The 26,274-nt window shown below is 50.7% G+C and overlaps 10 protein-coding genes across 10 annotated transcripts; 5 read left to right on the plus strand and 5 right to left on the minus strand.

The window, feature by feature from the left end:
• Positions 1–558: 558 nt before the first annotated feature.
• On the plus strand, positions 559–3,904 carry C7974DRAFT_366825 (uncharacterized protein; the record flags this gene model as incomplete). The annotated part of the gene is made up of 3 exons (XM_046139859.1): positions 559–2,815; positions 2,862–3,078; positions 3,135–3,904. Exons 1-3 carry the CDS (start codon positions 902–904, stop codon positions 3,902–3,904), a joined length of 2,901 nt encoding a protein of 966 aa, XP_045992528.1. The 5' UTR covers positions 559–901.
• A 121-nt stretch (positions 3,905–4,025) lies between these two features.
• C7974DRAFT_442924 (uncharacterized protein) lies at positions 4,026–6,389 on the minus strand (the record flags this gene model as incomplete). The annotated part of the gene is made up of 8 exons (XM_046145425.1): positions 4,026–4,799; positions 4,855–5,117; positions 5,170–5,254; positions 5,301–5,428; positions 5,482–5,493; positions 5,545–6,009; positions 6,073–6,152; positions 6,197–6,389. The coding sequence occupies 8 exons, from the start codon at positions 6,387–6,389 to the stop codon at positions 4,148–4,150; spliced, it is 1,878 nt and encodes a 625-aa protein (XP_045992529.1). The 3' UTR covers positions 4,026–4,147.
• Positions 6,390–7,904: 1,515 nt separating this feature from the next.
• Positions 7,905–9,218, minus strand: C7974DRAFT_402869 (uncharacterized protein). Its single transcript, XM_046142763.1, has 3 exons — positions 8,990–9,218; positions 8,762–8,944; positions 7,905–8,715 (listed from the first exon to the last, which is right to left on the minus strand). Exons 1-3 carry the CDS (start codon positions 9,019–9,021, stop codon positions 8,064–8,066), a joined length of 867 nt encoding a protein of 288 aa, XP_045992530.1. The 5' UTR covers positions 9,022–9,218; the 3' UTR covers positions 7,905–8,063.
• C7974DRAFT_55869 (Glycerophosphoryl diester phosphodiesterase family-domain-containing protein) lies at positions 9,098–13,472 on the minus strand. Its single transcript, XM_046146854.1, has 3 exons — positions 13,207–13,472; positions 9,811–13,064; positions 9,098–9,756 (listed from the first exon to the last, which is right to left on the minus strand). Exons 1-3 carry the CDS (start codon positions 13,340–13,342, stop codon positions 9,562–9,564), a joined length of 3,585 nt encoding a protein of 1,194 aa, XP_045992531.1. The 5' UTR covers positions 13,343–13,472; the 3' UTR covers positions 9,098–9,561.
• Positions 13,473–14,455: 983 nt separating this feature from the next.
• Positions 14,456–15,743, minus strand: C7974DRAFT_402873 (XAP5, circadian clock regulator-domain-containing protein). The gene is made up of 3 exons (XM_046142764.1): positions 15,509–15,743; positions 14,929–15,454; positions 14,456–14,870 (listed from the first exon to the last, which is right to left on the minus strand). The coding sequence occupies exons 1-3, from the start codon at positions 15,724–15,726 to the stop codon at positions 14,511–14,513; spliced, it is 1,104 nt and encodes a 367-aa protein (XP_045992532.1). The 5' UTR covers positions 15,727–15,743; the 3' UTR covers positions 14,456–14,510.
• Positions 15,744–15,876: 133 nt separating this feature from the next.
• On the plus strand, positions 15,877–18,037 carry C7974DRAFT_402874 (uncharacterized protein). Its single transcript, XM_046142765.1, has 3 exons — positions 15,877–16,045; positions 16,095–16,764; positions 16,815–18,037. The coding sequence occupies exons 1-3, from the start codon at positions 15,928–15,930 to the stop codon at positions 17,884–17,886; spliced, it is 1,860 nt and encodes a 619-aa protein (XP_045992533.1). The 5' UTR covers positions 15,877–15,927; the 3' UTR covers positions 17,887–18,037.
• A 174-nt stretch (positions 18,038–18,211) lies between these two features.
• C7974DRAFT_55900 (uncharacterized protein) lies at positions 18,212–19,481 on the plus strand. The gene is made up of 2 exons (XM_046146856.1): positions 18,212–18,672; positions 18,747–19,481. Exons 1-2 carry the CDS (start codon positions 18,527–18,529, stop codon positions 19,237–19,239), a joined length of 639 nt encoding a protein of 212 aa, XP_045992534.1. The 5' UTR covers positions 18,212–18,526; the 3' UTR covers positions 19,240–19,481.
• Positions 19,482–22,348, plus strand: C7974DRAFT_55898 (uncharacterized protein). Its single transcript, XM_046146855.1, has 4 exons — positions 19,482–19,981; positions 20,032–20,966; positions 21,018–21,057; positions 21,110–22,348. Exons 1-4 carry the CDS (start codon positions 19,724–19,726, stop codon positions 22,181–22,183), a joined length of 2,307 nt encoding a protein of 768 aa, XP_045992535.1. The 5' UTR covers positions 19,482–19,723; the 3' UTR covers positions 22,184–22,348.
• A 1,005-nt stretch (positions 22,349–23,353) lies between these two features.
• On the minus strand, positions 23,354–24,060 carry C7974DRAFT_417115 (N-terminal domain of NEFA-interacting nuclear protein NIP30-domain-containing protein; the record flags this gene model as incomplete). The annotated part of the gene is made up of 2 exons (XM_046144044.1): positions 23,354–23,823; positions 23,895–24,060. 2 exons carry the CDS (start codon positions 24,058–24,060, stop codon positions 23,354–23,356), a joined length of 636 nt encoding a protein of 211 aa, XP_045992536.1.
• A 713-nt stretch (positions 24,061–24,773) lies between these two features.
• C7974DRAFT_320522 (aldose reductase) lies at positions 24,774–25,770 on the plus strand (the record flags this gene model as incomplete). Its single annotated transcript, XM_046138756.1, has 3 exons — positions 24,774–25,103; positions 25,156–25,379; positions 25,428–25,770. 3 exons carry the CDS (start codon positions 24,774–24,776, stop codon positions 25,768–25,770), a joined length of 897 nt encoding a protein of 298 aa, XP_045992537.1.
• Positions 25,771–26,274: the final 504 nt, after the last annotated feature.

Consider the following 26,274-nt stretch of genomic DNA (forward strand, 5'->3'; position numbering starts at 1 on the left):
GCTGTTGTAGATCGAAGATACCACCAAGTCGAGCATTGTACTCCTACATCAGGACTGGAAGCGATTCTGATCAGCCTCTAAATCTCTCGTTCCTATGCCCATACACAGGGCTTCTGCACAATTGCACAAGAGCACTGAAGCTGCAGTCGACGAGCGAACCAGCACGTCCAGCCACAACACGTATCGAGCCTGTTCCCCACGCAGCGAAATGATATTGTCTCTCACGTTTCAGGAAAAACGCCGGATAAGCAACCTGGAAGCTGACCAACTTTAACACAGAACTTGTAGCTATTATAATAACCAAAGCTAAGGTCTGATCAACTGTTAGTCTGTTACTTATTTTGTAGGTAAAAAGGTATTTTTTTTTACATCTTTCTTCCTAATCTGGCTGTCATGTGGTAGAATACGTAGAATACTTAGCTCACATCCTTACATAGTAGTCCGCCGTTTATCCTGCAACGTGAGGAGAGCCTGTCTTGTTTGTGCAAATTGTTATCGATAACGAATTGCATACTCGCTCCATCAGGCAACTTCACTGTCGTTGCCCGGACGCTCCTGGATGCCTGTTCCGACAGAAGGATAGGATTCTGATTGGCTATACTAGCATGCTCAGATGCGTTTACAAGAGCTGACTCTGAAGATCCAGAACTGCGGTCCCAGCTCAACGTGAATGAAACGGGTGACTCCCCGCTTGCCAAGCCCAGCCACTGGTGCCTGTTCTGGATACGAGGCAATGCAAGTTCGCTGCTGTGCAACTTTCATATACAAAAGAAACTACTGCTCGTACCTCTGATACTTTCCTGGACGAATCCCAATCTTCTCTAGTTATCAATTCAATTCTCGCCCTACAGCCAACACTCATACTACGAGGCTTGCCAAGCGGCATCTCAAGCACCTCAGCATGACTTCCGGCAGTGTGTTTTCGGGAACCCTGCAAACCATCACGAACACAAAATTGGAGGAACTTTCTAAGCAACATTCTGTCTTTAACAAACAGTATGCGGATCTTCTAACAACAGCGAAAGAAGAGCAGGATCCATTAAATCGCCTGAGCAAGGTGGTTGACGGCACAAAGTTATGCCTGAGCGTGAAGACTACCTCGCACAAGGAGGATGACAGTAGACCTGGGCGTGTGATTCTTGGTGGAACCCGCAACAATCAGCTCGAAACAGATCTTATGAACGTCGACCGATTCCTGGACCAAGCGCGCTTCGATCCTTCCGTCTCTCCAGCCGTGCTCAATACCTGGGAAGAAAAGTTCATGTCTCATGTTACAATTCAAGCGACGAAGTATCGGTATGCTGCTTTATATGGAAAGCTTGTCACCGAATGGCTTTCCTCGGAAAAGACAGTAACTGCTGAAGGCAATGTTGAGATGGGGGAGAGCTTCGAAGAGCTTCCAAGCGCCAAGAAATTTGAAGCCCGAAGGGAGTGGGAGAAATCTGTCTTCGAGCCCGCTTCTGTTGACCTGTCTGGCTTGGAAGCCTATCTAGAACGCCTCTTCGTCACAGACAAGAAGAAGATCGCCTCAGCACTGAGCGATCTGCGCAAGAAAGTCCGCGACTTTGAAACAGACCTGACGAGTAGCCCACAGTTCAACGAATACACTCTGCGGTGGGTGATCAAGTCTCTCCAATTGTCAGGATCACTCTCCAACGAAAAACGTGAGGTTTCTGGTGACTTTCTCAGCAACGGCGTCATCTTAGGAGAAATCGCGGATGTGCTTAACATGCGTTTGTTAGCACTCGACCGGTGGAGCTGGGGTGACCACGTTCTTGTTGAACAACGGCGCGAGATTAACGGTCGATTCCAAGTCCACATGCACGAAGATATCCTGCAGGCTATCTTCCTGCACTTTGTTGGGGTGAAGTGGTCGGTATTCTTCAAGTCCGCATTCGTCGCGTTACGAGACAACGCAGAGACCTGGAAAGGCAACCGCCCCGATGTACCAAAAACCGATTTGTTGCGCCGCGAATACTTTCTTGGCGGCCAAGGCCAGACGATTCGCGGAAATCTTGATAGTAAGCGCAGCAGAGTGCAGCGCAAGCGCTACTTTACCAACAAGTTGTTGGACTTCCCGGAACAAGTGGTGCAGTATAATGAAGGCGAGGAAGAAGCTGACTTTGGAGAATTTACACAAGAAGAATCTTTGGGCAAGCTTAAGAAAAAGAAATCTGCAGCGTCAGCATTTGCATCGGCGCCGGCACGAGCAGCACCGGCAGGAGGCTTGTTTGGAGGTGCAGTCGCGCATGGAAGATCTTCACTCTTTATGGCAAGAGAGGAAGAGAAAGAGGAAGAGGAAGAGGAAGAGGAATTGGACGATCAATCCATATCGGGTGACGATGAAAGCGAAGCCAAAAACCCGATAGAAGCGAAGCAAAGTCTTCTCCATATTCTTGCTACCGAGATCATCATAAATACTCGTTTGAACGGCGAAATGACTTGTTTTCGTACCGGCTTTGAGTCGTGGAACCCACTGCTGCCTCACGATACGGCATTGACAGTCCTTGGCTTCTTTGGAGTGTCGGACAAGTGGAAGACATTTTTTAAAACATATCTGGAGGCACCGTTGAAATTTACAGACGATGAACACGGGCCGCGCTTGAGGCGTCGGGGCACTCCCGACTCGCACGCCTTGAGTGATGTCTTCGGAGAAGTTTTGCTCTTCTGCTTAGACTTCTCGGTGAATCAGGACACCAACGGTGCACTACTTCATCGCATGTACGACGATGTGTGGTTCTGGAATAAGGATTATGAGACGTCTGCCATAGCTTGGCATAGTGTCCGCACGTTCGCAGAGGTCACTGGTACTCAAGTAAGTCCACTTCGAATCGATGATATCACACACTAACGCACTCCAGATCAGTAACGTAAAATCAGGGAGCATACGTGTTGGCCGGGAAGGCCCGCTGGAGATTGATGACTGCCTGCCTCAAGGTGACATCCGATGGGGTTTTCTCTACTTGAACCCTACCAACGGCCGCTTTGACATCGATCACAAGATGGTCGATTCTCACGCAAAAGAGCTCCGGCAACAGCTGCAAGGAAAGACCAAGAGCGTTATCGACTGGATCCAAAGTACGTATTCTTTCCTCCTTACTACTCCCATGAGCATATTCTAACCTTTCCCCCAGCCTGGAACTCATACGCTACAACCTTCTTCAGTACAAACTTTGGCAAAGCCGCAAACTGCTTCGGCCGCGAACACATCGATACGATGCTCGCGACCCACAGGCGCATCCAAGAAACTGTCTTTGACGGCGGTAACGTCGTTCAGTACCTCAAGCAAATGATCCACGACCGCTTCACAGTCTCCAACCTACCAGATGGTTTTCTCTACTTCCCCGTCGAGCTCGGCGGATTGGAGCTCAAATCCCCCTTCGTCGGACTCCTGCAGATTCGCGATGCCGTGCACGCCGATCCGCAAACACTTCTCGATGACTATGTCGCAGCCGAGCAAGACGACTACGCTGCTGCCCAGCGCCGCTTCGACAAGGGCGCCATCGAGTTGCAGCGTCGCCACACTGCAGCAGCCGCCTTCGTCCCCGATGACGGAGATCACTTTCTCCCCTTTGCCGAATTTGCGCGTTACCGCGAGTCTTGGGCGACTACGGGGAGCGCCGATCTGCGGAATGTCTACGCGCAACTGCTTTCGCGCCCACATGAGGCCCATGTCGATCCGAGCGTGCAGGTCGAGCAGGCGCTGGGGGAGCTCGGGCATGGGAACTTGCGCGGCATACTTGCGAATTGGTATAGTATGGACGCTTACTGGAAGTGGATTGCACAGATGTATGGACCGGATATGATTGCGCGATTTGGCAGTTTCAATATCGTTGATCCGGGGTGGCTACCCATTGGTATGGTGAGTCAGTTTCGGCAGCGGAGGACCAAGTGGCAGGGCTAGGGAATCGATGCTGTGTGGTGTGACATTAAGGTCTGTGGGAGCGAACAACGCGTAGCGTTTATCGCTGGGTGGAGTAAATCCTTAGTAGACGTTTACGTAGATTAGAGAAATTAGGATACAGCGGATAGGGTCCCTCCTTCGTTCCCCGACCTCAACGAGGATGTGTATCACAGAATCCCGCCAGCGAATCAGGACTATTTTGCACCATTTCCAACTCAGTCTTCTCACCTTCACACTCCTCTTCTATCCAACTCGTTTCGGGACTGGACTCTGTAGAAGCGGCAACTCTGAAATCGCCGGCGTGCCCGTGCTCCGCAGCTCATGGCTCACACCCAGCGGTCCACCCTGCTTACCCGGCTCCAACCCTGCCTCAGGAGGCGGCGGATAATATGGCTGCGGTAGCGGTTGGCCATATGCGCCGTGCTGCGGCTGCACCACGCCCGGGTAGAAGGGCGCGTGCTCAGCCCAGGAATGCGAGCCGGGCGACGAGGCCTGCGGCGAGTATGCAGGTGCTTCTGCCATAGGCGAATGCATAGAGTTTGCGTGCGCAGAGTAGCTTGCGCCTGGCTTCTGCACTAGGGCTGGGCTGTTGTGAGAGGCGGGGTTGGGGGCGAGTTCGGCGCGGGCTGGGGAAGGCGTGTGGCGTCTGCGACGGAGACAGAAGACGATGAGGCCGATGATGGCGACGAGACCAACGACGCCGCCGACGACACCTCCTGCTATCGCCCCTTTGTTTGATTTTGATGGTGGTTGTGGTGTTGGGGACTCAGTTGCGGTTGGGATGGGCCTCGATGCTGTTCGTGGTGTTGCGGAGGCTGTTCTGCCGAAGTAAACTGACAGATCGCTGACTGCGAAGCCTGATGCTGGGGCTGTTGCCGTCGCATCTCCATCAGTGCTGTCTTGATATTAGTATGAGACTAGAAGGAGGACTCCGAGTGCGTGAGACGTACTTGCCGCCGATAAGAGAGATAATTGTATCAGGTACTCTGTAACCTGTAGTGTTGTCCTGTACTCCATGCCACCAAACCCCTTGCTCCACGGCCTCCTGTCCTAGAAGAAGACCGTGCTGCCCACCGATCTTTGGAACGTCACATCCTGTCAATGAGGCATTCGAGATCTGTCCGCCGATAATGAGCATCTGTGACTCTCGGATCACGTTGCAAGACATTCCAGTTTTGCCCCCGAAGTAATTCGGAATAGAACTTGGATATATCTAACACGGTTAGTACATCTACCGCAAGAAAGGTAGTCTAGAGACCACATACCAATGTCCACTGAAATGAGGGCAGAGTAAGAATGTACAGCTCATCGAATGCCTGCTCGTTGGAGGCAATCCCCCCATAAACATAGCTTCTTGGCGTCAGTGTTTGCATGTCCTTCTGAGTTTCAATCTTACAAGTTATAGGATGACCTGTCTTTGGCCCAAACCACGTCTGCGCAGAACCCACGTCTTGGTGAAGGGACGTCTCCAGTGGCCGTCTGAGTGAACCACCTATTGTTGGCAATGTCGAAAACCTGAATTTCCTATAGTGCCGTCAGTCCAAGTATGGGCGCATAACTCGTAATACACCGCTTACACTCATGTTTGCCTGTAGACTATTAGAAAAAGCTAATGCGAAGAGGCACTAGCAGCTACTCACATAGCCGGTGATGCCATTCTCAATCTCCAAGCCCCCAAAATATACAAGCATGCCTGTGTCCGAGGCTGGAATGAAATGGAGTGATCCTTCTGCTCGTGGTGTCTGATCATGAGTGCTGTTTTTCCAGGTTCGAGTGTCCATGTCAAAAGAAGTCAGTGAATTCAGCATGAGACGATCGCCACTCCACTTTGGCATGGACAGATTGCTTAGGTAGCCACCATAGTAATAAGCGGTTCCGGTGTCCGTGACGGTACCTGCACCAAGAGATGGCCACTTGATGTCTGTAAGGGAGCTGTCGGAAGATCGGGAGCGATTCCAGGTATTGTACAAGATGTCATAAAGCCACAAGGTAGTGAAAGATTGTACGTTATCCGAGTTGTCATACTCGCCACCGAATAGATAAAAGAGTTTGTTCGTAGAGTCGGGCCATAGAACTCCACCGCTTACAGACGGTACTTCTGGGTCCTGCGGAAGTCAGTCAGTTGTGTGCTTGACGCTCGGCTGTGGGCATTGCCACAGATGATGTACCTTGGTCAAATTGTCGTACTGGACCGGAAACTTGTATTCGTTGTTGGTGTCTACAACATACTCCCACAAGAGTCGAGTGTCTGTCCCAATTAGCCATGTTCCTATCAGCATGACAGATACTAACTTTGCTCGGCGACGCTCCCGTTGTCCACAGATCCTCCATAGTACACCTTGCCACCGTCTATGTACAATTTGGAATCGATTATGCATGTCTGATGCTGGTGACGCCGACAAAAGTCATCAATGGGGTCTCCAACATTCTGCTGAGCATTCGTGATTGCAAGTATCGCACTCAATAGAAGGAATCGCAGCGCCATATCGAGAGGAGAGTGAGGTCGTCAAGCAGGTGAGATCACTGGTGTATCAGGCTCTCGTCCACATTTGACGCGTGGTCTCGAATGGCGAGCTGAAAGGGCTCAGCCGAGAGGCGGAGGTTATATTGGGGATCCACTGGACCATGTAGATTCTCGCCAATGTCAGTGTCGCTTGTCTATGCATAGGCACGCACGAGGCCTTCCTCTCATGCTATTCGTCGACGTTGATTATGCAGGGTGTCCTGTGTCGCAACCTTGTTCAAATCGTGATGATCTGACCATAAGCTTCTTGATAGTCATTAAGGATCAGGATGTCCGGGCTATCTACCTAAGTATTCGTGATGCCTCCGGATATCTTTGCAATGCGACATCGCTAACAATCGATGCATTCGCTTGTGCTTGTTGTGATATTGCTATCAATTCCTTCCGTGCCATCGCACGTGCGTCAGCTGAGACCTACTCTTACGCGGGGGCTGACCTTCAACAAGTTTACAGGACAGATCAAGATGCGCTAGCGTGAGGCAGTGCGCAAATGCGAAGGCCTTCAGAGGATGCCTTCAGCCTTCTGGGAAAGCCAATAAGCACCGAGATCGTCATGGAAATGGCAACTCATTATTGCTGTTCATGTACAAGGCTCGACACCCGAATACCTCAGCCGCACTTGCAAGTAAGAGCAGCGCTAGAGGAGGTTGGGTCCCAGGCAAGTTGTACAGCCGATCAGTTCGACACCGAAATATCGATTAAAACAATGGTCTGCATGTGGCCAATAAATAAACTTTACCTAATGATCGAGGCATCCAGGACGAATCCACACAAGTCACTGTGGCGTAGGTACCTAGGTACCTAGGTAGGTATTGTCCATCACCAGATGCGTCTTGCTAATGGCTTACGGTCTGGAGTATCTGTGATAAAGGGACTCCGATAAGTCGACATCAAAGTGATACCGTTGAGACTGCAGGTGCAGTAATCAAGGAAATCATGGCTGCCCTGGCGCGTAAGCGATTCACGTGACGTCAGCTTTCGCCCCGGCTCGGGGTCATCTCTCGCCCGACGCATCTTAGCGGTGCGCTTGCTAACCTCCCACACTTTACTCAAGATGAGGTCTTCGCACGATGAGATACGTTAAAAGCTTAGTCCTTGTGATCTCTATAGGACTAGTCGTTCTCCTTCATGCTTTCCCAGTTTATGCGTGGAGCCTTGGACACAGCAGAGCTTTTTTTTTACGACAGGGAGGTTGTTGAACAGCGGACCGCAGATTCGAGTACCCTTGAAACAACACTTGCTATATGATAAGCCCTGGAAATGAATGGATATCAAAGATCCTCAGGGACAGGTAAATACAATTCTTGAGCACCGAAATGGATATGCAAAGCTTCAAAACATCTCCAAACGATGTTCCTCTTCATGTTCCTCATGTCTTTTTGGAAATGGGGTTTCAGACACAAAGCCAGTAGTAATTGACCCATCACATTGCAGGAGAACCAAAGAAAGGATATTCGCAGTATTCTAATCAAAATTGTGCCGAAACAAAATCTCATTCCAACCGTACTGGTCTATTATACATTTAACGGTGTCTAGCGACGCGCTGACACCCGCCCAGAGGATGCTTTGACCGAAGTTCGAAAGGAATGTTCAGCTAGACGTTTGACGAGGAGTAACACGACTGTCTAGTCAAAGCTACGAGCAACTGCCCACCTCGGTCTCATTCCCAGAAAGCGATTTGACAGTGACCGGAAATCCCTTGCTCACCAGAACAACGTATGCAGGTTTGAAGACTCCAAGTTGATCTTCTAATGTTGCCATCGGCTTTGGCTTGTCGCTGTTGGCGGTCGAGAATTTACCTAAAATGAATTTAATGGGAATAGGGCGCGGGAACGCGTAGTTCGCTAGAGCCTTGCAAGACTCCATGACTGCTTTATCTGAGTACTCATTTGGATACCACTCAATGTCGAGGGCGTTGATACAGTCAGCAGGCTTGAGGCTGCTTCTCAACGGGTTGGCAGCGAGGAATTTGCATATGTGTCCAGCGCTGACTATGACATGTAGTCGTCTGCCAAAGGCTCTTCTGTAAATGCTCAATGCAAGCTCTTCCGCAACAACCTGACCTACGTGATCTGGTTGAACGTACGAAGGGGCGCAGAACTCGGGCATTCTGTAGCTCCATGCATACTCGCGGACAGAACGCTTCGTTTGACGAATCATATCCTCGTCGTCCCACAGGTATGAGTACACATGATCGCGGAGTTCCCTTGGGAGCGCAGATAGGAAGGCCGTGGTGAAGTTTTTCGATATTGTCTGGGCATACGTAGTGTATGCGCCTTCTTCTACGCTGCTTTCAATAAGTAAGGTTAGGCTTGACGTTCTCATATACGTACGCTCGAGCAGCATTCACAGCAGCCTTGCAGTCATCATACTCTAGTTTGAGCCGATGAAGCCTCCGGCCGTCAGTAATTGCTACTACGACTTTCCATAGTTCATACTTTGTCTCTAATATTTCAGCGGTTCCTCTTGCCTTGATGATTGTTTTCCGAGCTCGATCTACAGCATCTTGAGCTCCGCTACGTCATGTCAGCAAACTACTCCCACACCGGTGCAGATCCTACCTTGTAAGCACGTCTTCCTCGTAATAATTCATGCTTGGCACTACAAGTAGAAGGCAGAATGAGGCGAAGTTGCAGCGAGATTAGAGCCACGCTTGGGTGGTGCAAGTGAGGTTGAAGGGGTTTCAGTTTGTTCCACCCCCGCACCTCGGCCGCGTGCCGCGCTTGAACGCTGGCCTCTTTCTCTCGCTAGCATTAAGTTCGACAGAGCGGATCTTTACATGCAAAGTGTGGCTCAATAAAGACGTAATACTCTATAGATCCATATGTTGGGATACCTTAGAAAAAGTTCGAAGGTACTCGTATGAGCGGTGGGTCATCCCTCGTACAGTATTTAAAGAATGAGAGCCAAGTGAACCACTAATCTGTCTTCAGCTTTCTCTAGTCGTGTGATTGGTGCCAGTATGAGCAAGAATATACTGTTGAAACAAGGTTTGCAAACTTCGATATATGTGAAGAGAGCACATGAAAATGCCATGAGATGCTCAAAGTCCGTTAAGGGACATCACGTACGCCACTACAATGCAATATAGCCAAATCAACCTTCCAGTAATGATGAGTCCAGACTGATCTACCTACGAGTGACCGTTGATATGCACTGCTGGTACATGTTCGTTACCCTCTTTGATCACTGGAATAGGTGGAGGATGGATCGGAAGCGGACCACCGTTGATCCTGTTGATCTTGGTCTCACTGGGTGCTTGCAGACCTTGCCGGATACTGAGGACACTATCGACGATGACGGCATCGATGCCCTCTTTCTCTTGCAACTTGTCAATGGTTAGGAAGTGCGTTCAACGGGGGAGTGGAATTTCGGCACTTACTCGGACATTCTTGGGATCATTGTTGAGCATGCCGTAGGTCATGCACACTAAGCCGTTCTCTTTAACCATCCTTATGAACCTCGGACACATAACCAGAGGGTCTGCAGCGCTCACAATACCCAATAAGTTCCATCGACTGGCAAACCGAATGGCTTCCTGCAAACTAGCTGCTCGCTTGTCTCCCACGTCTGACGTACCCGCGTCGGTAAGAAACAGGACAGGAATTGAAGGCTGCTTGAATGAGAGCATCAAACATATGTCTGGGTTGAACGAAGAGAATACTATCCTGCGCCCGTTTGAATGGTCATACACGACCTGCAAGACTGTGTCGACGAAGGTGTTCAGCTCTACGGCATATTGATCCATCTCTTCCTCTTCGGACTCATGTAGCATGGGGTATTTCATCTCAATGTTAAAGCCAACGGATGCTGGTATGTCCTTGCTCTTGAACATGCGTTCAAGAGTGGTGAAGTCAGATCCGATGGAGATGGCCCGACTATTGCCTTTGTAACCCTTCTTGATGTAATCACGGGTGTATTTCATCCGCTCTTTAAGCTCGTCTTGACGCTCGGTGTGTATGTTGCGCTGTGTCGAATTGTCCACAGAGTAAGATCGCAGTCTCTTGGTATTCGGACGTAACTCCTCGCCGCCAAGAATACCACTAACAGGAGTGACGCTCTCAGGAGAACCAGAGCGTGACGATCGTGGCTTTTGGCCTTCACCAATATGAAGGAATTGATCCAATGTGAGAGTATGAACAGGGGCGTCGATGCCCGTCTCGCTGACTAAGAAGTCGTGATAGATGACCGGGACGAGATCTTTCGTCAACTGCACATCGAATTCCACGTATTCTGCTCCCAGATTCGCAGCAGAGATAAAAGATTGAATCGTGTTCTCACCAAGCTGTAGCGTCCTCTGTTTGTCAGTGTTCTTTCCAAGACCGCGATGACCAATAACCATAGTTGTCGCCATCTTCTTCCAGTACGTATGCTCTTCTGTGATGGACATATTTGGATGCTGGAATGGCGTAATTACCAGGAAATTGAAGTTCACTGTGCCGATGACCTGTAAAGTCGATGCCGCCATGATCGGAACGTTTACGTCTCCTTGTAATGGAATACGCTTAGAACCAATGTGGGTCTTGATAGTCGAGAGAAGAGCGACGCCACGACCAACGATGCTATCTTTTGACCCTGCGTAAGTCGGACAAATATCGAAAAGTAGCCGAACCTTGCTAACGTCTTTAGTCATGAAAGTGATTGGTTCTGTAGCAATGTCCTGAACCGGTAAATCGATGGGGTATGTTTCGCCTGTGGCACCAGATGCTGAGACAAAGACTGATAGAGCAGTATCGAGCTGAGTAGTATGTGCGTCGGCCATGGGAATATCATCAAGAGCGACAGCTGGTACATTCTTCCGCATGTCCATTGAGCCCAAACTGACCAGGATCATGGTCTCATTTGAGAGATATCGATGGCCAAAGCTCTTTACTGGCTCCGGCGCCTTCTGCATAATTTGAGTGCTTTCACGAGCCATATTCTTGGATGTCTTCTCGTCAAGAGATGATTGCGGTGGCGATCCGGCTCGAGCAATCCTGGTATCTGCTGTTGTTGCGTCCGATGGAGGATCCGTTGCAGGGCAGAGATCTGCAAGATAATGGGCAATTTTCATGTGACCTCGAAGCGCTGCTTGCTCTTTAGCTGTCCATCCTGAATTATCACACCGTTGCAGATCTGCTCCAGCCGTGGCCAGAAGCTCGACAACAGGAAAATTATTATCGACACAAGCATTGAACAACGGTGTCCACTCGAATGTGTTCTCGGGCACATCTAGATCAATGTTGTTGACGTTTGAACGCTCCAGTAGAGCTTTGGCGCATTCAACATGACCATACTGCGCAGCAATGTGCAAAGCCGTCTCTCCTTGCTTGTTCTGATAGTTGACGTTCACACCAGCATCTACCAGCAACTTGACGATGGCCACAAAATTTGACTTCGTGGCGAGAGCCAAAGCTTCTCCGGATTGAGAAACGGTCTTTCTTAACGTGAGTTTCGCCTCGCTTGCGCCACGCCAATTCTCGGCCTCCAGTAGCGCTCTGGTGGTCAAGGGGTGGCCGCCCTTTACGCTGAGATGGAGTGGCGCATCACCTTCTGCATCTTGCCAGTATTGTGCGTCGATACCCTGACTGACATTGAACTGACCCCAGTCCTGCATGTGCTTGATCACAACTTGACAGATCACGACAAAGCCGTATCCAGCAGCATAATGGAGTGGCAGGCGTCCAAATGCATCGCGTGATTGGAGGGCGATGCGTTGATGCGGTTGCAGCTGATCAAGCAGGTAGACAAGCAGCTGCACAGAGTCGTCATTCTCGCTTAGAAGCTTCGAAGACTCTTCCTCTGTGGTCGTGCATGGTCGCGGCTGTCTATTCGGTGCCGTGGCTGGCACGATGAAATTTCGTGCATCCAGTAGACTTTGCGGGAGACGCGCTTCACCATCCAATGTTTCGCCAGTCTTAGAGCGACCAATACTGATGACAAGACGGTGAACAACGTTCCGTTTGTTTATGTCATCTTCCTCATCTAGTGTTGCAATATCTTGCAAAAGCCTCAGGATGCAACCCTTGGCTCTGTGAGAAATAGCGCGCTGTAGAAAGTTCAAGAGGACCTGCTGGAAAGCTGAGCTTGTTGGTTCGTTGCTGGCAGCTGCTTCCGAGAGAAGACGGCTGACGTCCTCGGCACGATCGCTACGGATCGCGTCTTCAATTGCATCCAGAAATGGTAAAGGAAGGTTCAGCGAGCGTCCAGGCACCCGTCCCAAAGATGCTGCTGAATATGTGGAGCCGCTATCATCAAAAGTCTTGACATCGCCCAGTCCAGAAAGCCACTCATTGACGGTCTTCATATCCTGGCTTAGCGAGGAATTACGCGTGAATGGCTTTGGATTGACTCTTGAAACCAGATATCTCTCCTGCGTGCATGAAGTTGGAATCTTCTTGTCCAGCTTCTTGGTGATTTTGACGAATCCTTTCCGATTGACTTCGCCATACCACTGGAGCTTCCGCAGTTGGCTGCGCAACTCTAACAATGCATCCACGAGATCTTGTGCCTCGTCCTTGTCAATACCCTCTGGCAGCTGTGCTATTCGTCCATATCGACTTTGCAGCAACCTTAGTCGACGAGTATATTCTGCGTACTTTCGGTTGTAGAAGGCGTCTACGTCTTCGAGGTTGCGGTCGAGGGAGAAAAAGAATTCTAGACTCATGTCAGCGATATTCAATTCTTGTCGCCTGAGTCCTCGTTCTAAGTGTAGCTAACTTGAGACATCCATGCCCCAATCCTTGTGGCGACGGTACAGCCCATACACTTGAAGCCAGAAGGTGCAAAAGATACGTACCAGCAAGATCGGGTTCTGCGCCGTGTCTCGAGGCTTCAGCGGAGGTCTTGATGAGCCTCTTCAAGCCTTTGTAATTGATGTAAGATGGAGCCCACTCCGGGACCTGGTTACGCGGCAGATCGTGCCCAAATTTCATGTTGATCGATCGCTGTTGGTCGCCAAAAAAAAAAGCGATCGAGCGCCTGGCAGCCCAATAGCCTTTGTGGTGTTTTTGCGTGTGCGCGTGTCGCAAGAAATAGGCAGCTAAGTAACGATTGTTACAGCTGTGCGGGCGATTCAAGTTCTGGAATTGGACGCGTTGAGTACTGGTATTCTAGGGTGTGCACGAGTCGCTGAATTTAATTGGATGAGACAGGGCTCGCGCAGACCGTGCCTGTAACATGGTTAAATGGGCTGTCAAATACAAAAGCAGCAGCAGCTTGAAGCAAGGGGAAGCACACGGGAGCGCAGTTGGTCGCTAAGAAGTGTGGTTGTGATGCTTGAGGGTGGTGTCGATGTTGGCTGTACGGCGCAAAGGTGCATAATCCGGGGACCGATGACGACAGATGTTCTTTGTTTTGGGAGCCAAGCAGGGCCACTCTTCTTATATATCCATCCTTGCAATTCACCGCTCCACAAGTCAAAGCTTCTTGCAGACTTTGTCGGAACGCGTCGGCAGGCGCATCGCCATGACAAGCCGATCAACGGACTTGCGTCACGACTGCCGCGGTTGGTAGCGGCAAAACTCACTTGGGTCGGCGGTTTCATTCGATCTGTCGCCTTTTGATGGTGTGCAGGGTGATAAGACGCATGATGTTGCAGCTGGGCTTGTGTTTGAGCGGTAGCGACAGGAATCACGCGCGGGACATTGTATCTAGCCCCAGGAACTCTGGTTGCACAATGTCGCCGCCGAAACATCAACGCCATCCGCCATATTGTTTGCAACATGGTAAACAAGTCCATTAGAGGAGTTGCTCACGCGACATGTCCAGCTTTTCTAGATTGGGAAGCGGTTACGAAATGGTCTATAACTGCCACTATGCGCTCCGGGGTGGGTCACACCGCTTCAGACCCTGAATATCACGCAGCATCCTAGTGGGAATGGTGGCTTAGACTTGACATCCGCTCAATGGTCAATCTCAGGACGCAGGATGCTATCTAGCTCCCTGAGCTTCTGATACTGCATGCACGGTGACCTGCATGCAGTAACATGGCGCATAAACTGGCGGCATGTTCCCGCATTCTGTTGGGCATGCTTCTCAAGACATTGGAGGTAGTCACATCTCTCATGCGTGATATTGCTTGTATAAGAATCTCGCCTGTACCTAAGCAAAGAAGAATCCATTGCCCTCAGCATCCTTGCGGCCAGCCTTTGTAAAAACCTTATCCGGACTATATTCTTCCCACACGCTCGCAGGAAAGATGTGCTTGTTCTTCTCGTACCATCGTCTATCTACGACCTTTGTTATTGTAGAGTCGTCATGATAACCCTCGAGCTCTTCGTCTGGAAGTCGTACTTCCTGATCCTTATTCTTCTTGGGGTTCAGCGGGTCATACTCGTCGATCTTTTCTTGTCCATCGGACTTGATGACCGGTGAAGCCTTGGATAGTTGTGTAGACCAATCGAAAATGGGGCCGTTGAATCCAGCGACGTTATTGAACAAGAAGTAATAGAACTCATAGTGCTGTAGGTACATCAAGTTAGCTGAGCTCTACCAATGTGATCGTAGGGTTGCGACTTACATGAGGCAATATCACCTCTCCTCTCACAAGCATTAGGTCATCGACACTCACTCTAGCCCAATTCCTCCTACTGTTGTCACCACCCACGCCCAATTCAGCGCCTACTTTTCGGGCTTTGTCAAGGAATAGCCATATATGATCACCCTTTTTGACCCTGCACAACCCTCCTGGAACATTCGTTCCATCGTAGAATACAAACGGAATAGCAACCTCTGTCGCTTTCACACGTTCACGCAACTTCAGGAAGTCTTGTCGCGCAACGTCTGCCTGCTGTGCTTCACGTTGGAGAGCTGATTTTGTCATGACCCGCGGCTTGAGACCAACTCTTGTGTTGGCCCCCAGCTTCTTGTTCTTGAAAGTCTTGTTCTCGGCCTCGGAGTTTACAGTAGACGCGTCTGCGGAGGTCCCTTCGGGAGGCGTGGGAAGGGACGAGTCGGTTTCTTCGTCCTCATCTAGTCCAAATGACAGTTTGCCCTTGGTGGCGATCTTGCGTTTCTTCTTGAATACTGGCTTCGGACTCGATGCACTGTACTTGGCAAATTAGCATGTGCTTTGGCCGTATTACGACGAATAACAATACCTTTCTAGTGGTGTATCAGCACCGGAGCTTACGCCAGGGCTCCCGCGTTCCTTGAGCTCTATAGCCTCTGCGCGTCTCTTGCGGTAGTCATCGAGATTCACCAGGCCAACGGTTTGCGCTTTGAGTAAATCCTCGGCAGTGGCAGCCTGCGAAGCAAAGCGCCCATTTCCCGAGGTGGAGCTGCGTGGTTCATCGCCAGATGGCCCGAACTTATCCATCGCTGTTTTTCTGTGAGCATAGACAGAGGACCTTGAGGAAGACGCATCGGCCTTACCACTGGCACGCCAACCCAGAAAGGAAAAGGTAGTTTTACGCTTGCCATGTGACAGCGCGTTGACGCGCCCAACCAATCAACAACTTCACCTTCGCAAGCAACAACACTTTAGTCTCTTAACGGTCACTACATTCAATGAGGCGCCATGACGCGGGTGATTCAGGATTCGGATGACGAGCTAGACGATGAGCTGGAGGTAGACGTGCACCATGTAGAAAAGGACGCGTCGTCAAAACACGCCATCAGCAACGCTTCCTCTACAGGTGCACATGACCCATGACCGATCCTGACCTATTTAACACATTTAAGCAGAGGCCCTCCGACGGCAGATTGAAGCGGCGCATCGGGCACATCTACAGTCTCAGCTCCCTGTACACGAAGGCCGAACACAGGCTATCCCCGATACGAATCGCCGAAAGAGGAAGTTGTCAAGTGAGTTCGTGACGAACAGTGCGTTGAACGGTTCTTGCGGAGTGCAGTACGGTGCCGACAGTGGCCCTGTTGACGGGTTCCTCGGCAGCTTGCCCACTGGCCAGCAGCATGTTCAACATTTCATCGGTCCAACTCCTCAACTTGCAGAAACACCCGACGGAGCGGAGTGGTTGCTGGAAGGCACTATACGTGAGCCATGTGCCCAACACAACCCAAGAAAATCTTTCCCTGAGCCCTCAAGTACAGTGCCAAATGCAACGCTGACGCAACAACGGATGATGGAAGGGGTACTTCCGCCAGCTCTCCTCGGCTCTGAGGTTGACAGTGGTAGAGTCCCCTTCGAACCAAATGCCTCAATACCATGGTCAGAATATCTAAACTCGCCTCCGAATGCTACGCAGCATCCAAGGTCATCCGCTGGGGAGCCCTGTGTTTCACAGAGCATACTATCGGGATTCGAGACTGTGCAATCGCACAAGAGGAGAGAAATTGCAAGCCCTGGACCAAGCCTGGACGAAGAATTATCAAGCCCAGGGATGCTCGGAGAACAGTAAGCTTGATGCACTCCATATTGTTGTCTTAATAACATATAGCCTGCAGGTACAAGCCACGCCCAAGTCGTTCAAGATCCTCAAAAATTGGCACACAAGAAGCTATTGACTACTCTGTCAGACCTGAGAAAGCCGTGAGAGCGAACAGACGAGAAAGAACGACTCCTGCGGCTACAAGCGCGTTAAATACGCCAAAGAGGATTCGTCAAATCTGCGACATGGGATTTACGCCTTCTACAAGTGCAAGAGCGTTGCGACAAAATAACGGTGACGTCACACAGACTGTCAACTGGCTCGTTACCAACAAGGTCGCTGAAGATGAACTTGTCGATGACACCCCTCCATTGCCAAAACTCAACATTGATCATCCGGCGAGATCCAGCGAAATGCCGAAGGACGATTGCGAACCTCAGGCAGGCACGTCTAGCGCCAAATATGCAGTAGCCACAGATATTGGTGCCATGTCAGCTGCGATGAAAGACAAGACGACTTGCGCGGAAGAAGTTTACATGATACCCGGGGTGGACCTTAGGAGCCCATCTAAGGTGCAGGTGGTAATACCTGCGAAGTCGCCCGGCATCATCATAGAGCCCCATCATCACAGAGCCTTCGAAGGCAGAAGCATCAGTTCAGATCAACACGAGCCGGGAGCTACTACAAGTGTTATAAAAGGAGTAAAACCTGGAAAGAAGCGAAGCCGAGGCCGTCCTGGAAAGATTGTTGAGGCTCCTGCATCTACGATTCGGACCCAAATGGATGAGAAGGAGTGTCATGGAAAGCAGGCTGAAGATTTAGAACCTCTCTTGGACAAGGATGTGCGGCCTCCATCAGTGCAGAATCAAGGAAAGGAGGGCACAGCGAACGCGGCGACTACGAAAGTCGGGCAAGAATCTAAGGGTACAAGATCGGGCGATGTAGTAGTCGCCACATTCACCAGGCGGTCTACACCTGAACGTGCGGTTCTTCCAGATCGTCCTGACGTCGAGCCTATCACTCCAGAGCGCATGAAGAAGATCGCGCCTCGAGAGCAGCCTTCAAGCAACAGGGCAAAAGTGACCTATCGTGTGGGGCTCAGCAAGCGGGCGAGGATTGCTCCGTTGTTGCGAGTGGTGAGGAAATAATTCTAATAGTGCTAGATCTATATTCGCTGCTGGTGTCTTCACCAGCTAACTAAGCTTGATGTCATGTCTTACTCGACGATATCCACTTTTAAATTATTCAATGGCGCAAGTTCTCAAGAAGCGTCTTGGAATGTACACGTTTTGGTGCGCCTGACCATGAAAGGTTTATAATACGAGATTGATGATCGGTGTATGCATTGCTATACGAGTTGTTGTGTGCCTGCAGCCTCGGCCAGACTAGAAAACAGAAACTGGTGGATGGGGCCAGGCATCTGTACCCCGCGTGTCGCTCTGGAGTAAAAACAATTGCAGTGAACGTGCACTATGGCTCTAGAAAGAACCCTGCAACAACGGCTCGCTTTGCTAAATCTAGCGACACGCGAGCGTTGCACTACCTTCTCGAACTCCAAGGCCGCGGCTCTTGTATGCCCAACAATGCGCACGTTGACGTCGCTTTCGCACTCGCTTGTTACGTGCCTATTTGCGCCTTACAGCGTGTCACAGTGGAGCCACGTGGTACACAGTTTCTCCACGAAGCATCTTACAAGGGCCGATCAATCCTTTGCTGACGGCAATTTATTGACTGCAACTACTACGCTCCCACCTCGGGGCAAACATCATTCGATGCTACAGTAAGCGAATGCTCAAACGTTGGCTGGTAAGGAAGTCGTCGGATTTCGGAGCGATTCAGCTCCAGCAGCCCCTATTGACCTTCATCTCCACATGGGTTAGCTTGGCTCGAGTTGCCAAGAGCGCGAGCTTTCCCGCTTTCCGTGAGTGGCGCCGGTAAGTTTGGTTCTCGCTTCATCCAACATTCTCTCCCAGAATTCGGCGCAGGATGCGAAGGGTGACAGGTACAGGCAGGTGTCATTTTCTGCTTGTAAAGCCACGCCCTGCAAGTCATGCCGGCTACCGCCTGTACTCCGGCATCCTGTCAATATCTGCGGCCACGATGAGGTGCATCGCAATGCTACCTTCACGCCAGCCACGCCCAGTATCGACAGCTATACGTCAGGGGTCTGCATGACCACGTCCATCTCCCGAGAGCCGAACTACGATGCTCGTCTGCGAATGACGGCTCTCAAGCATTGCATCTTACCAAACAGATGCATCGGCTTCCCGCCGTCTTCAGCCATCGCACGCAAAATACAAACGTGTTGGCTGACAAGCCGCCTGGATCGACTCTTGGCGGGCGCGGCGATCTTGCTTCTTCGGCTCTTGCGCGACGCGGAAGCGTGGGCGACGTCGGTTCATATTTTTAGTCCGCCATGCCTTAACGTCTTGGCTCTCGTAAGGCGGGATCGTTATTCCTCCCCCTTTTGGTATATGTTCTCGAAATATTCTCCGCTGTGATTCTACGTCTGTCTCAGTGGCTGATGCCAGGTTCTGAGAACAATGTTGTGCAGATGGAGGTCAACTTGATCAAAGGCGCAGAGAACAAAGCTCTGAACCCGAAACAAAGCACCATCGTAACGCGTTCATCGGAGATAATGAGGAGATGGAGGTCCCACTATAATAGCTCGTATTCTGCGAGCTCTCCAGGCGGGAGATCTTGGCTGCTGATATGGTGCGCTGACACTCAATTAGCGGACGGCCATGGCTTGAACCATGTGCGCCTCGCCTCGCCTTGTCGCTCCTGTTGTCGTTTCATCGGTATAAGTACAGACGAGTGCCTGTTCACCCTGCCCTCACCCGTTTCGCGCGTCAATTGCTCGTCCATAGCGACAGTCATTCGTTTAACATACCGTTTTAATCACTAATTGAAGTCGACCATCACACTCGCTACTCGAACCGTCAAGTCTTGGAATAGCCCTATCACACCTAACACAACTGCATAATGCGTTTCTCCGAGCTGTTCGCCGCCTCATCGGTGGCCTCCCTCGTTGCCGCCCACGGTGACATTCAGGGAGCCCCCAAGCTCTTTGGTCTGCCTAGCGACATCAAGATCAGAACCCCTTCTCCTCGTGCTGCTCGTGCTGCCGCTGCTCCGGGTCCTCATTACCTTCATGCTCGTCAGGGTGGTGACGCCAACAATCGTTGTGGACCTAGCTTCGGCAACGCTAAGTGCGCTACCGGTTTCTGCTGCTCTGGTGCCGTATGTGAATCTTTGGTCTCCCTCGCTGAAGTATGCTGACGGCATGACAGGGATACTGTGGAAACAGCCCCGACCACTGCAACGCTCCTGACTGCTTGTTCAACTTTGGTCCTGCCTGCGATGCCAACAAGACGCCTGCTGGAGCCTCCACCCGCAACGATGCTCGTCCTCAGAAGGGCAGTGTACAGTATGGTGGTGCTGGCATCTACGCATGCCGCAAGGCAGGAACTGTTGCCATTACTTACGATGACGGTCCATACACCTACACTAACGAGGTTCTGAACAAGTTTGCTGCTGCCGGTTTCAAAGCCACATTTTTCGTCACCGGTATCAACATCGGTAAGGGTGCTATCGATGAGAAGTGGGGTACTGTCATCAAGCGTATGGTCGCCGATGGACACCAGGTTGCGTCCCACACTTGGTCTCACCAGGATCTTTCCGCCATCACTGAGGCTCAGGTCTACGATCAGATGGTCAAGAACGAGATGGCCATCCGTAACATCATCGGCAAATACCCCACCTACATGCGACCTCCCTACTCGTCTTGCAACACCGTCTGCCAGAGCGTTATGCAGAAGCTCGGATATGTCATCTCCTACTTCGACTTGGACACTGATGACTACAACCAACTCACACGTGAGAAGATCGAAGTCGCTAAGAACAACTTCCGCAACGCTGTGAACCCCGCCAACCCGGCCACCCAGAGCAAGCTTGCCATTGCACACGACATCCACGAGCTTACCGCTCTCAACCTCACTGTCACCATGATTGAGACCCTCCAAGCACGTGGCTTCAAGGGTGTCACCATGGGTGAGTGCATGAACGAGCCCCTTGCCAACTGGTACCGTGACTCCACACCTGGAACCGTTACTCCCTCGTCCACTCGTACCTCTACCGGTCCCACTGCTACCCCCACTGGCGTCATCTCCACCGATGGAAGCTGCGGTCCCCAGGGCAAGAACCAGATCTGCCGTGGCTCAACCTTGTAAGTAGTATTGTCAAAGCTGCGCAAGCTGCCCTAGCTAACCTTTGACAGCGGAAACTGCTGCTCGCAGTACGGGTGGTGCGGATCCACTGTAAGTGTTCTTGAGGTTTTGTATAAGCGAATGCCGTCTAACAAAGTCACAGACTGACCACTGTGGAACTGGCTGCAACAGCGCGTTCGGCACTTGCGGCACCAACGCTAACCCCAGCTCCGCTCCTACTTCGTCTGCTGCTCCTCAACCCACTAGTGCGTTGAAGACTTCCGTTGATGGTACCTGCGGTGCCTCCTCTGGCTTCACTTGCGTTGGCTTTGTCCATGAAGGTGCTAAAGCAGAGTGTTGTTCGCAGTACAATTTCTGTGGATCCTCTACTGGTCATTGCGGGACCGGATGCAACCCGCTTGCGGGTAAATGCGGCTCTGTAAGTGATTCTGTCTCGTCTTCGGTTGCCCAATCTTCATCGGCCCCCGTTTCCTCAACTACTCAGCACGACTTCACCTCTTCCTCAGCAGCCCACACTCCTTCTATCACTTCGACTACGGTTCACTCTTCGTCGGCTTCGCCCTCTGTCTCTACCGATGAGTCTGGCGACAAGTCCAGCACAATCTCTTCAATCCACTCAGACGTTACGTCCTCTGCTTCCGAGCACGAGTCTAGCACCATCTCTTCCGTCCACCCAGACGTTACGTCCTCTGCTTCAGAACACGAGTCTAGCACCGTCTCTTCCGAGCACGAGTCCAGCACAATCTCTTCAATCCACTCAGACGTTACGTCCTCTGCTTCCGAGCACGAGTCTAGCACCGTCTCTTCCGTCTACCCCCTGAGCTCTTCATCGAGTATCGTACCAACACAGTCCAGTCAAACTAGCTCGGTTTACGCCGACGACCACTCGACCGTGGCCTCCTCGACTAGCGACCACATGGCCTCCTCGACCGCCACCCCCTCTCTTACCTCGTCTACTCCTGAATATCCTACCACCCTCAGCTCTTCGGTCAAGCCTGCGGCGTCTACTACCTCATCGACTCCACTCCCTACACCCTCTAAGGCCGTCTCCAAGGACGGTAAGTGCGGTGGTGAGAACAGTCAGACTTGTGCTGGCTACAAGAACAGCTTTGGCTTCAAGCTTGAGTGCTGTTGCAAGACAACCGGTCGCTGCTCTGCTGACCCTTGGGCCTGCACCGCTGGCTGTGACAAGAAGAACGGAAAGTGCTGGTACTAGGTGCTAGTACTAAGGTGCACACTGTGGTATATGACGAGCTTATTTTCTTAACTATTTAGGCGTTTGATACGGTGGATTGTTGTACTGTGGCAGGATTGATCATGTGGTAATATCGGTAGAAAAGATATCATACGATGAAGTAATCATGATGATGGTGACTCGAATCCTTCTCATTACCTCGCTACGTTTTTTGTCAACCGTTCGGAATTATCCAGGTGACGACATGTTCCGTCACAGAATCTCGGCTGACCCCTGAACTGTTGTAGCATACAGTCAAGATCTGTGACGCGTGGTCCAGAATCAGACTTGATTCGTATCCAGCTGTACTTCGCGCTTCGTGGCGAGTTCTGTTCGTGACGGTATACGATAGGCCTTGTTTTTGTGACCGATCGCTCTCAGTCTTCAGAACAAGTAGCGGATAAGCAACCTTCAAGCAGACTAACTTTGATAAAGGACTTGTAGCTATTACAATACTTAGAGTTAAAAATTAGTTAAGCATTACTTATATTGTAGGTAAAACAGTATTTGATAGAGTTCTTGTGCGCACTCTCTACGTTACTGTCGCATAGTAGAATATCCAGTTTACACCCTTAGTCTATTATTTATCCTGCAACGTGACAGCGACCGCTAACAGAAAACTAGAATGTGCATCCCCCCTTTACTTGCTATTGACAAGCACTACAACCTATGAAGCTCTTGTGAAGGAATCGAGAGACTAAGAGTGTGTTTAAGTAATCGATGTATTAGACCACCAACTTCTTAGAAAAATCAGATGGGATGAAACGATATAGGGAGCTTTTAAAGTAACATTCACCCAGCTCCTGGAGCGACTCAGTGGTGAGTCACGCGCTTAGTGACCTGAGCAGCTCTAGTGAGCGTCCCAGTCTACCTTGTGACGCTCTAGACGGACTTAAACGCTTGTTTGGGTGGTTCTATCATACTACCTTGTGCTCTGCCGCGAAAGTTCTTTTGACCTATATAGACTTCTAGCACAGGAAATTCTCTATCTCCTCAAATAAGTGGTTATGTTGCTATTGTTGTTTTCTGCACAACAGGGTGGGTCTAGTGAGAGTTCCTGCCAGCAATCGGTCATAGAAAACGAGGTTCTTCGGAAACGGCGACCTTCGCCGAATTGTTGCAGCTGAGGGCCACCCACTGTCTGCAACGTACTCAGTCGTCTTCGTCAGAAGACATGTAGCCGAGACCTAGCGCAAGCGTAGTTGGAGCCTTAGATGGAGAAGGAATAGTCAAGGTCGGTTCTCCTGCGATCGCCGCCAGCGAATTGGCCGGCTTCTCCTGCTCGTCAGCTGTGACGATCGGCTTCTTTTCTGCTGCCGTCGAGCTGGGCTTTCGTAACTTGACGTTCTTCAGTAGACTGTTCTCATGGCCTGTTTTGCGCTTACGGCCAGGCGCGGCCCATTGAACAAGATCCTCCTTCGGCACTTCGCTGTTTTCATCTTCCAACGCCTTCCTCTCCGCTTCTTCTTGCTGCCTGCGGAATATTTCCAGCTGTTCACGAGTCTCCTTCTTCACACTCGCATCTTCTTTCCGCCTCGCCTCAAGGATACCCTCGAGGTAGTCCGCTTCGTCGTCATCAAGCGTTACATGGAGTTTGTAGCGAGCAGCTTGTTCAAATGCTTCTTGCTTAGCGTCTTAAGCATCAACCTGACATTTTAGCCAATAGTTCCAATCCCGGACATGATGTTATCACCTTTGTTTGCTTGCAATACTTCAAAGAGGCTCTTGCCCTCGTTCTGCCTTCCTAGGTCTTCCTTCTCCTTCCGTTTCTCCTCGATTGCACGCTGAGCTTGTCGCCATTCCTCATCTCGCTCAATAGGTGCATCTGCAGTTCCCCCGGAAACAAAGCCTGAAGACATGGCGCGCGGTTGTGTAACAAGCCAAGAGGGAAGATTGAGGTGTTGCGAACCTCGGACCTCGAGCCTCGGCGGTCGAGCATGAGCTTGCAGTGACTAAGCCCCACCACCATCCAACTTCATCTTTATCCTGACCGAACTATCTACAAACTTGGAGTTAGGAACACCCGATCGTGTCAACCGTATTTTTCGCTCATCGGATAGTCAGATAAGTGGTTGCTGCCCCGAGGCATTGTTGTTGGCGCTTCAGTAGCAAATCGGTAAATTCATCAAGGGCCCGACCCCAAACACTGTTATGCGCGCCCAGGAAACTCCTCAAAACTCTGCGGTAGCTTCGTAGGAAACAAATCACGGCAGCCAGCTTACTGTCTGAAGGTGATTTCTAGTGGGGGTAGCCTGCATGACGCCCACAAACGATACCTATCCAAGCCTAAGCCGAATCTGTCGCCTCAGATGAGGCTCGAAATAGTGGGACCATGTAACCTCCAACGGCCCACTGCGGGCTGATTGAGCGGTCATTGGTGGAGCCTCAGTCCATATCAATACCCGGTGGGAATTGTCGCGTCCTCCTCGGCACGTTGGCCGAAAGCGCAATTGACGTCAGATGGGATTGTTGTGTTGAAATAACAACTTTGCCCCTCTTCTTTTACTATCAAACGTATTCGCATATCTTCTATATCTCAACCACCATTTATATGATCCGTACACTCGCAAGAATGGCACCCAAGAACTGGACCAAGGAGCATTTTACGCTCAACACTGGAGCTAAGATTCCCGCTGTTGGTCTTGGAACATGGCAGTCGAAGCCTGGTGAGGTCCGCGAGGCCGTTAAGGTTGCCCTTCAGTCTGGCTACCGCCATATCGATACCGCTCTTGCCTATGGTAATGAGAAGGAGGTTGGTGAGGGCATTAAGGACTCCGGTATCCCTCGTGAGGAGATCTGGGTAACCACCAAGCTCGACAACCCGTGGCATAAGCGCGTTGAAGAAGGCATCAACAGCTCGCTGAAGAGCCTGGGCCTCGAGTACATCGACCTGTACCTTATGGTGAGTGTAGCTCGTGAATCCATCGACATCTGTACATGCTGACCACGCACAGCACTGGCCATCATCCACCGACCCCGATGACTTGAGCAAGCACTATCCCGATTGGGATTTTCTTGACACATGGGCTGAGCTTCAAAAGCTTCCTGAGTCTGGACGTGTGAAGAACATCGGTGTCTCCAACTTCGCCATCAAGAACCTAGAGAAGCTATTCGCAGACTCACGCTTCAAGATCACACCTGCTGTCAACCAGGTTGAGCTTCACCCAAACAATCCTTCGTAAGCGTTGCTCCATGGTTGACTGGATACGTGCTTACAACGAAATAGACCTAAGCTCCTCAACTACCTGAGGGAGAAGGGCATACACGCCACTGCTTACTCCTGCCTTGGTTCTACAGACTCGCCTCTCTACAAGAACGAGGAGCTCAAGCAGCTTGCTGAGAAGAAGGGCAAGACCGTTCAACAGGTCCTCCTGGTATGGGGCTTGCAGCGCGGATCCAGTGTCATCCCCAAGTCGGTCTCTGCTCAGCGCATCCAGGCCAACTTTGAGCTTGACGGGTGGGAGCTGACTGATGATGAGGTCAAGCTCATTGACTCTCTGCCGGAGCGCTTCAAGGTCTGCGGTGATGCTTGGCTGCCCGTCAAGGTTTTCTTTGGCGATGACGAGTAAGCTCCTGGCTACCTAAGTTTGATAATTTTATGATACCTCCACATGAATATACATGAAGACCAAACCAGTATATGCATTCAGTGCACGAAAATATGTGATTACTTTGTCGTACGGTCTTGGATGATCTCAGGTTGTTGATTTGTAAATTAGACTAAAGCACCTAATCAGATCAATGTTTTAAGCTCATACAGCACCGAGGCATGTCTAGTCAGCCACCTGGCGCTTTTGTGGGATCTATGCTATCATCATCGTAGCTGATCAGCTGTCGAAGTACTACTTAAGCACTACTGAATAACTCATTCCTAGCATATGTTATTTAATTGCTAAGTGGCTAGCCGGACATGCTTGGATACGATGATCAACACAGAAAAACGAGATGCTCATGCTCGGTTGCACAATTGGTCACAGGCAAGTTGTCAATATCTCCAAGATTGCGCAGCTTCACTTGGGATCATCATGATTGGTAGCTCTAGACAACTAACTAGCTATCCCTACTTCCTGTGG

The sequence above is a fragment of the Boeremia exigua genome (genome assembly GCF_020726555.1).
Source record: "Boeremia exigua strain MPI-SDFR-AT-0100 chromosome Unknown C7974scaffold_12, whole genome shotgun sequence".
NCBI classification, from domain to species: Eukaryota; Fungi; Ascomycota; class Dothideomycetes; order Pleosporales; family Didymellaceae; genus Boeremia; species Boeremia exigua.